A 10,102-nucleotide genomic window follows, 5' to 3' on the forward strand; every position below is an offset into this window, starting at 1 on the left:
CTCATATGGCTAAAATATGATTATGGATAATCATGTAATTTAATTCATCTCAACAATTCAATTAAACAAATTTCATATTCAACAGTCTATTCCTAACATTTAATATGAATAGATTAAGCCATGTAAGAACCAAGTCATGAATCAATAAAACAAGTGTATGACTACGACTTAAGAAAAAGGCCCAATATGGCAAAATATTCATTATGACCAATTTAACAAGTCATAAATTTAAGCATGCTTCTAAGCACAATTACAAGTCATCACCTAATAGAATCAATGAAATATAAATAACAAGTTTACATAATCCAAACAAGGCATAATCATAAGCCAAACTCTACCAGATATGGTCACAACCTAGCTACATATTTATGCTCGTTACCGTACATATATGTAGCTCCTAAATCAAGCAACATGCATCAAATAGATTAGCTATACGGAGAATTCTCTCTTACAAGGATAGACAAGAGACTTACCTCCATCCCAGAACACCTTCAATTTTTCAAAATAGCTTTTCCTCTCAAATCAACCTCCAAATGACTCGAATCTAGTCAAAAGCAACTCAATAACATCAAACAAAGCCATAGGAATTAATTTCAAACAATAAAGCTTTAATCTTTAATTAAATCCCCAAAAGTCAATGTGGGCTCACATGGTCAAACCCGAGTCAAGGGATAGATCCCGACCACCCATGACCCCACGAGTTTAAATATATGATTAAATTCTAAAATCGAGTCCAATTAACCCTCAAATTTCCAAAATACACTCTCTTAAGTTGTAGACAAAAATCTCAAATTCTCTTATTCAAATCCATGCTTTGATGTTAGATCTAGTGTTAATTCCATATAAATCACTTACCCCCCAAGCTTATGTGTGAAACCCTAGCTTCAAACTCCTCAGAATAAGCTCCAAAATTTGGGGAATAAAATAAGAAATCATAAATTCGGTTTTAAATAGTCCATGCAAAAAATATTGCCCCGCACCGTGAAAATGACTATGCGGACCGCATAAATGATTTGTGGTCCACGAAAGCATTGTGAAACGAAATAGTCCCACTCTCCAGCCATCGCGAAATAGATATGGAGTCCGCAGATCCATTCTGCGGTCCGTAATATTCACCGCGAAATTGACCAGACCAAACTCCCCAATGACCGCGAAATTGACGTGCGGCCCATAGAACCATTTTGCGATCCGCGCAACCCTTCGTGTAAATGACCTACCAACATCTAATTTCTGCAATCTCACTCCGAACATGTTGAAACTCACCTGAGTCCCTCAGGACCCAATCCAACCATACCAACATGTCCATAAACACTATCCGGACCTATCCAAAGTCTCAAAACACATCTAAAAACATCACAATAATGAATCGAGGATCAAATCTAATAGATTTCTCTTAAGTTCGTAAACTTCAAAACTTCCAAACAAACGTCCATTTACAAATTAAAAACCTCGAATCTCAACCAAACTTTGCAAATAACTTCTATTCAACCATATGATTCTATTCCAAATCTCGAAATATCAATCGAGGTTCAATAATACCAAAGTCAACTCTTGGTCAAACTTATGAATTCTCTATTTCTTCAAATTGCTAACTTTCGACAAATAGAGCCAAAACCTTCTAGAAACCTCCCAGTCCAAATTCGAACATAAGCTCAAGTCCAAAATCATCATACGAATTTATTGGAATCATCAAGTATCGATTCCGAGGCCGTTTACTAAAAAATCAAACATTGGTCAACTATAACAACTTAATCTTCCTAAATTAGTCTAAGTGTTCACAAATCACTCTCAAACCTTTCTGAAACCAAACCAATCATCCTTACAAGTCGTAAAACAACAAACAAATAAACATATGAGAAACATCAAATAGGAAAGTGGGGCTCAAATACATCAAACGACCGGTCATATTGTTGCACTCACCACCAATCGAGGTTCACCGGATACTCGGAGCATTAAATGGAAAGGACTCACGTCACTTCAAATTCAAAAGTGATGATGACGGTTTCGGTGGTTTTCCTCTTAAACCTTATCACTTCCCGGATAATATTTCGAAAACTACTCGAAAAATGACGGTTTCGACTGGTTACTCCATCCCCGTTCTTTCCATTCTTGTCCCATTTTTCAAACAAAATTTCATGAAATAATAAAATCGGGTAGATTGTCTATTTTATCAGTGAACTATATTAAAGAATTTCTTTTTGAAAAATTCCAATTATTCTCAACGACTACTAGCAATTAGTTGTACCATTAACGGTTATATATTAATGAAATTTTTTGTAGGTCGTTGGAATTTCTTATTAACTTCCATATCGACGCATAAGTTTAGCTGATAATTCAATTTGGCTGTGAATATTCTCCTACGCACCCCCTTTTTCCCCTGTCTGTGAATATTCTCCCAATTGGGCAGGAGAGAAACTAGGTGTGTGCCTATTTTGAGAATGGTTTTTATAAGGCAGGCCGAATAAAAAGCCCAATAAAGAATGAATACAGAAATATTTGTACTCCTCATTCCACCTCATGCTAACTTCTCTTATCCTTTTATTTATCACATTCCAAAGAAACACACTCTTCTCTTTCTCCCTCCCTCCCTCCTCCATCTTCTTCTTCATTCTCTTCTCTGCAGAGTTTTCTGGCTTCTATTTCAAACCCATTTTGCAAAATTCAAGAATTATTGAATAGTTTTTGCTTCATGGACTTATAATTTAATATACGTCAAGATAGTGTACCTATGGTGTGAAAATAAGTGAGAACTTATGACTCCCTTATTATACCTTTATGTGAATTTATAGTAGAAATTAACATGTCTTGCCTATTGCCTCAATTCAAGTGCTTGCCTGATACTTTTGCCCTTAGCTTCAAAACCCATCAACAGTCTGCCCCTCAACTCTGTAAGTCTCTTCCTTTCCCCGCAAAAAATACTCCGTACCTTTTTTTTTTTTTTTTACTGAGTTGAATTTAATGTATTTTTTTAAGTAGTTATTTTTCTGATGGTGTTTAAAAGTGAATGTTCAATGAGGAAATATCTCTGTTTTTTATGTAAATGATTTTTGCTAATATTTTCTTGCCAATTTATATATTTATGCGACTGAGGTGAGCAATGTTTTAACTTTGTGAATAACTTCAATGAATATGGAGATTCAAAGATTTTGTTTTTAGAAAGAAGAGTCAAGACGAAACTTTGGTACTGAATCCCTTATAAAAGAAATCGAAGAAAAGTTCTCAACTTTATAAAAATTTAGATTCTTGATTGATATTAGATGTTGATTTTTTAGTTATTGAAGAAATTATGTAGGAATAAAAGATTCTGAATGACTGAATCTATCCTTTGTCTACATAATCAGACGGTGATCATTGCTTTTGGCTAAGAGAGCAAACATCTAATAGTACTTTTTATTTTGAAGAAAAATTTTACAACACGTGAGTCCATTGGGTTTAAATCCTAGATCAACCTCTGCATGTAAACAATGTTGGCTGCAAGGTGGACTGTATTAATATAAATTAATGTAGTATTAGACTTTTAGATTCTTGATGAAGTCTATACGAATCCAGTTACTACCTAAAAGTAGAAACTTACTGAGAAACATACATACCTCGCAACTACTGTTTAGGTACACTTAGGGAGAGGGAGGGTGAGGGAACCTAAAGCTAGCAGTTAGTTAAATAACCGGTAAGCTGCTGAATCGGAACTCTTTAAGGCACACCTTTACTCCCATTTATTCACGCTTTCACACCTCAGCATCGGCAGGGACCCAGAGAGCTGTCTCCGCTTTTTATTCCCTCTTGCCAATAAACTTTCCCCAGCCTTCGATTAAATCCACTTCTTTCGAAGTAGGTGAAGAGGATCGACTGACCCGGGTTTTCACGAGCATTTGCGGAGGCCGCCCGGTTTGAGTCTAAATGATTTGGTAGTGCGCAAGCCGAAGGATCGATGTCCTCTAGAGCTAACATAGAAAGAGATTCCCAGATAGCAAACCCAAAATTTATTAAACCGAGATATGGAACTCCAGCAAGAAATCTATTGAAGAGTTGGTGTTGGATGGAGCAGGCACACTGACAACTCTGATGTGAATGAACTTATATTACTCTGAGGATCATAAGTTGCTTGTGTCTATTGATGATGCTTAGGAAAGGTGGGACTCTATCTCCACTATTTATTCCGAGTGAGAGCTTTATACAATCAGGACTATCTGTGCTAGTTGTATTTTCAAAAGACACAACTCTTGTGGTTGACTATTTCTTTTAATTTTTTCCTGTCATTGCCTCTGTAAGCTTGGAAGAATGCGGGGAAGGCAGGCTTGGAGTGGCTCACTAGGTTATTTAATATCATTTTTAGAACGATAAAGATGCCTGAAGAGTGGAGGTGGAGCATGACAAGATGCGGGAAGCGCGGCTTAGGTGGTTTGGTCATATGAGTAGGAGGAGCACAGACGCCCCAGTGAGGAGGTGTGAGAGGTTGACATTGGAGGGCCTACGGAGAGGTAAAGGTAGGTCAAAGAAGAGGTTGGGAGAGATGATTAGGCAAGACATGACGCAACTGACCGAGGACATGACGCAACTGACCGAGGACATGACCCTTGATATGAAGGTTTGGCGGTTGAGGATTAAGGTAGTAGAGTAGGTAGTCTCGAGTGTTCATAACAGTAGTATTGGCACGCAGTCTCACTTTCTGTTGGTAGTAGGTTTTTATGACTAACCGTTGTTTTCTTTCATTGTTGATCACCTTACTATCTTGTTGTTTTTATTCTGCTTTTATATGGCTTTTTGGTACTATCCCTTCTTGTCTATATTTTCATTAATGTGGTGTTATGCTTTCCTGAGTTGACGGTCTATTGGAAACAACCTCTCTATCCTCACAAGGTAGGGATAAGGTCTGCGTACACACTACCCTCCCCAGACCCCAGGGTGTGGGATAATACTGGGTATGTTGTTGTTGTTATTGTTGTTGTTGTTGTTGCCTCTGTAAGCTTGATTTATGAGCTGCAGCCTTTTGCTTTGCGACAAGTGTGTGATGACTTCTATTTGGTGATCTACCAGTTTGCATTATACTAAGTTTAGTGTTACTAATAGACCTGGATGCAGATTGATTCTAAAGTTTTAGCTTGATTCACTATTACTTATATCCTTGCGTGGTTGGGAATGTGTTAATTATCCATATTATAGGACATAGAACTCCATGGTTCTTAATATCGTCCTTTCTGAAATGCAGCAAAAGGTAGAGATCCTTCTCAATTGCGGACTCAATGTGTCTTATCCACTACATCAACAGCGGCAGCTACAGTGCTTGATATTGAGAAGCTACAGTTACCATCTATAGACAGATCATGGGAAGCACCCTCGGCAAATGCCACAACCACAGCAGTAGATGTACAGAGGCTAAAGTTGCAGTCTTTGGAGGCTCAGTCACTGAGATACAGTGGAGGAGTTGCTCTGTCCACTGAGGTACGACTTAAATGGATAGCCTAGAAATATATAGAGACTAATCTTGAACGCTGAGAAACTGAATCGTGTTTCTATCTCTCTGAATAGAACGATGAGATAAGTTTCAGGTGGACTTAGTTTTTCGGTAAAAAAAGAAGAAAGAAGCAGTACTGAGTAGTTCTTTTTCTTTTAAATTTGAGTAGCTTTCTAGGTCACAAGTGGAAGCAGGTTATATATTATATTTGGCCAGAGTCAAATTTTTATGCCATCGAAATCACTTCACTTTAGCACCATGGTGTCTAGTTATGGTTCCTAATATGCTATTTGTATTGGATCTTACTCTGTCTCCTCATTGGTTGTAATATGCCCAGTGTGAAATATGAAAAGGCTGTTACTTGTAAATTGCTGATTCAGTACGTCTGCAGGCAAACACTAAAGCTGCTTTAGCTACTGAAAATCTTCTTACGGGTGAAGAAGCTGTAATAGCTGCTTCTGCTGCTGAAGCAGTTGCTTTGGCAAAAGCTGCACTAAAAGTTGCAAAAGATGCTGTGATGATGGTCGGCCATAACAACTCAGATAACAATATGGCAGGTGTGGATACTACCCAGCTGCTTGAGAGGTTTCAACCTGGTGAGACGGGGCGACACAGCATAGTTGGGGAGCTAAAGGCAAGTGAGATGAGATGGAGTGAAAGTAATTCATTCGGGAACTCACTTACAGATTCTGAGGACCTGGAACCAACACATGAAGAGCTGGAACTTCTTCAAACAGATCTTTTAAATGGTATAGCTGTAAGATCTAAGCGTCAAAATGAACGGAAGGCTAGAAGAGATAGAGCAGCAGAGAGGGCTGCAGCCAATGTTGTGTCAGTGAAGTCTGGTTTCGCAGGCCGAAAAAAGCGTGCGTCAGTACAAGATGTTGATTACTCTGATCCATTGCGTTACTTGAGAGGAACGACAAGTACTTCTAGGCTGCTCACTGCATCTGAAGAACATAAGTTATCAGAAGGAATACAGGTGCTAAGTTGCCCTTTTGCCTTCTGAGATTTTGTACAAGCATTTTCCTTTTCGGCTGCAGCAACAAGCACCCTTGCACCAGCTTTTACCTTTCTTTGTTCATCCCAAGTAAATTATATCTTTCCAGTTGCTTATCTTTGGCTCAAACCTAAGTGTTGTTTCTTAAATCTAAATCTGAAGAACTACTTTCATATTTCTTTCTCTTTTTGTTACATAGTGAGGATCCAAGTCTATAGGTGCATGAATAGTTTGTGAATCTTTTCTTTACCCTGCTATGGATGTTGATTTCCTATCTGGCTGTGAAGATGTTCAATGAAAGTCAATCTACTTTAGTAAACATCATGTCAAAAAGAATACTTCTTGTTTAACTGAAATTGTCTGCTTCCATGAACAATTATGAGCTTTTAGTAGAACACCGCAAAAGTTGCTCTTGGATCTTTTTGTTTATTGCTTCAAATGAAGGATCTAGTCGCGAACTCTTAATAAAGTGCTGAGACATCATTGTATCTACTGCTAGCTTCTTTCTCAAGTTTATGTTTATATTTTATTTTTCTGAGGAGTTCACTTCCTACTTTTCCTTGAAAGTGTTATTTTTGTGTTTGTTCTTTAATTAATTTGTGATGACAAAAAAACAGGAGCTACTGAAGTTGGAAAGGCTTCAGGAGGAGCTTGCAGAGCGCTGTGGGGGTCAGCCCACTTCCGCACAATGGGCTGCTGCAGCCGGAGTTGACCTGAAGACCCTACGGAAGCGTATAAGCTATGGAATTCTTTGTAAAGATAAAATGATTAAGAGCAACATAAGGCTTGTTATATCCATTGCCAAAAATTATCAAGGAGCAGGAATGAATCTTCAAGATTTGGTTCAGGTATATATGGGGCAATTATATATGATCACGAGACAACCCTCAGGGGTTGGCCTGGTGGCAATTGACTTGAGCCTTGGGGTTTGCTCCCTTTCAAGGTCTCAAGTTCGAAACCCACTGGTTGCAAACAATTTCTGAGGGCCATCGGACTGGGTAAAACCTGAATTAACCGTGGTGCACTTGCGGGAAACTCCTTGCCGAGGGCCTGTGCACTCCCGGGATTAGTCGGGGCTCAAAGAGACTCGGACACCCGGTGCAAATCAAAAAAAATATATGATCACGAGACTGTAGCTCTTCGAGGGATTAAAACCATCAGAAACATAACGTGCTTATATTTGGAAATTGATTTACAGGAAGGATGTCGTGGCCTTGTAAGGGGTGCTGAAAAGTTTGATGCTTCAAAAGGTTTTAAGTTCTCAACATATGCTCATTGGTGGATTAAACAGGCTGTTAGGAAGTCGCTTTCTGATCAATCCAGGACAATTCGGTTGCCGGTATGTGTGACACTCCTGCTCCAAATAAAAAAGAAAGACATGTATGTCTTAGTTGACTTTCCTTGGCTTATCTAATTTTGAGCATTCCTTTAATTTTTCCATGACAGTTTCACATGGTCGAGGCAACTTATAGAGTTAAGGAAGCAAGAAAGCAATTATATAGTGAAAATGGTAGACATCCTGACGAGGAGGAACTAGCTGAAGCAACGGGATTGTCAATGAAGAGGCTCACTGCTGTGATGCTAACTCCTAAAGCTCCAAGATCACTTGACCAGAAAATTGGATTCAACCAAAATCTCAAACCTTCGGTTGGTCCTGGAAAACATTTCTTGTTTCTTTTTACGTTCTTGATGATCCTGGAAAATCTTTCTTTTCACATTTTCTGGCATTGTTGTGTCCAATCCAGCTATTCTTGAATTAATTTTATGTGTGGTTACAGAACTTTATTCACTATATACTAAGAGCCCGTTTGGACATAAAAAAAATTTCTCTTTTTTTCAAAAACATTTCACTTTTTTTCGAAATCGGCGTTTGTTCATAAAATTTCCAATCTTATGCATTTTGGAAATTTTGGAAAATTTGAAAAACTCCAAAAAGCTGTTTTTCAAAATTTTCACTCACAAAACTTCAAAAACAACCCAAAATTACATTCATGTCCAAACACAACTCTAAATTTCAAATACTATTTTCACTTGAAATTTTTTTTTCCCCTATTTTGGAATTTTACAATTCTTATGTCCAAACGCCCACTAAAATTACAAAGCTACTTAGGGGTGTGGCCCTTTCCGGACCCTGCGTGAATGCGGGATGCTTTATGCGCCGGGTAACCCCAACTACAAAACCTACCATCAAGTGAGGTGACTTTACTGTTATAGTGGGTTGAACTTTGGGGCTTTACTTTTATAGCGAGTAAAGTATAGTTACTTTAACGTGGCAAAAAACAGTTTTATAATTTAACTGTTATAGTAGATAAAATTCAGATGCTTTAATGGGAGAAAAAGATAGTTTTGTGACTTTAGTGTTAAAATGGATAGTATTCAGTTACCATACGTGAAATTAACCCTGCAATTCTTGATTCTTACCACTTCAGAATTAATTGACTCTTATTTGTTGTGCTAAGCTATATCGGTTTCTTTTACATATGGTGTTCAGGAAGTGATTGCAGACCCTGAAGCCAAAACATCAGAAGAGACATTGATCAAGCAGTTCATGAAACAGGACCTACAGAAGGTTTTAGATACCCTGAATCCAAGGGAGAGGCAGGTTATTCGATGGCGATTTGGACTGGAAGATGGGAGGATGAAGACATTGCAAGAGATTGGGGAATTAATGAGCGTAAGCCGGGAGAGAATCAGGCAAATTGAGTCTAGTGCATTCCGCAAGTTAAAGAACAAGAAAAGAACGAAAAATTTGCAGCAATATATTACTGCTTAAGAGTCTCCAGAAAAATAGAAGTATTCACTTTCTATAGTTCATTGAGTCTTCATTGTTTGATAGGAAAAGTTGGTTCTTCTTTAACAATTTTTTTTTTTTGTTCAGAACTTTGCAAACATTTTGTGCATAATACAAAAAATTTGGTTCAAATGATTGGAAGTTGGAACATTAAATTTTCTGTTCTTCATGGGAATAAACGTATTTAAAAATTTCTCCTAACATTATGCCCATCTACAATTATTGCGCATTAAAAATTGTGGTACTTTAAGCAAAGCAAATGACATAGTCCCTTATTAGCAAGCAGTGCCTAAGATGCCGTTTGTTTCGAAAATAAGGTGATAGAAACTAAGAATCCACCTCTTACAGAAAATCAGGTTTTCTATCAATTCCCACAGTAAGCAAGCAACAAATTGTAAAACCAAACATTATAGGGAACCCGGTTTTTTATTTATTCCCACAGTAAATTTCTAAGAGTAACGAAGAATATCAAATACATCACTGTTTGGAATAGAAATAAACAGTAACAACGTATAACTCCAGAAACCAAAATATATGGAAAAAAACTGGCCACCATAATATGTATAGCACGGAATTCCACTGCGCTATACCTTAACGGCCGTTTGTCCGTTAAGATATAGCGCCGTGAAATACCGCGTTATATTTGAACTTAAATGGACGGGAAGGTATAGCGCCTATAGCGCGGTAAATAAGGGCGCTATATCTGCATAAATACCATCTTCTTCCCCAAAAGAGAACATCCCCCCCCCCCCCCCAAAAAAAAAAACAAGCCAAAGCCAGCGGTCCCCCTCTCCATTTATAACGGAAAAAAACTCGGGTGGAGCCTACCGGTCCAACAAGAAGTGTAGATTCTCAGTCA

The 10,102-nt window shown here is 38.0% G+C and overlaps 1 protein-coding gene across 1 annotated transcript; it reads left to right on the top strand.

The window, feature by feature from the left end:
* Nucleotides 1–2,336: 2,336 nt before the first annotated feature.
* On the top strand, nt 2,337–9,375 carry LOC107788694 (RNA polymerase sigma factor sigB). Its single transcript, XM_075245432.1, has 7 exons — nt 2,337–2,888; nt 5,207–5,439; nt 5,844–6,434; nt 7,070–7,300; nt 7,651–7,791; nt 7,899–8,099; nt 8,944–9,375. The coding sequence occupies exons 1-7, from the start codon at nt 2,801–2,803 to the stop codon at nt 9,223–9,225; spliced, it is 1,767 nt and encodes a 588-aa protein (XP_075101533.1). The 5' UTR covers nt 2,337–2,800; the 3' UTR covers nt 9,226–9,375.
* The last annotated feature ends 727 nt before the right edge of the window (nt 9,376–10,102 follow it).

Source organism: Nicotiana tabacum, chromosome 23 (assembly GCF_000715075.1).
Source record: "Nicotiana tabacum cultivar K326 chromosome 23, ASM71507v2, whole genome shotgun sequence".
In the NCBI taxonomy this organism is placed as follows: Eukaryota; Viridiplantae; Streptophyta; class Magnoliopsida; order Solanales; family Solanaceae; genus Nicotiana; species Nicotiana tabacum.

Bases quoted from the DNA above. Each gene is read 5' to 3' on its own strand.
- LOC107788694 (XM_075245432.1), top strand. From the start codon at position 2,801: ATGTCTTGCCTATTGCCTCAATTCAAGTGCTTGCCTGATACTTTTGCC. The intron at 7,792-7,898 runs GTATGTGTGACA...TTTCCATGACAG, and splicing joins CCAGGACAATTCGGTTGCCG to TTTCACATGGTCGAGGCAAC. The intron at 8,100-8,943 runs GTTGGTCCTGGA...TATGGTGTTCAG, and splicing joins ACCAAAATCTCAAACCTTCG to GAAGTGATTGCAGACCCTGA.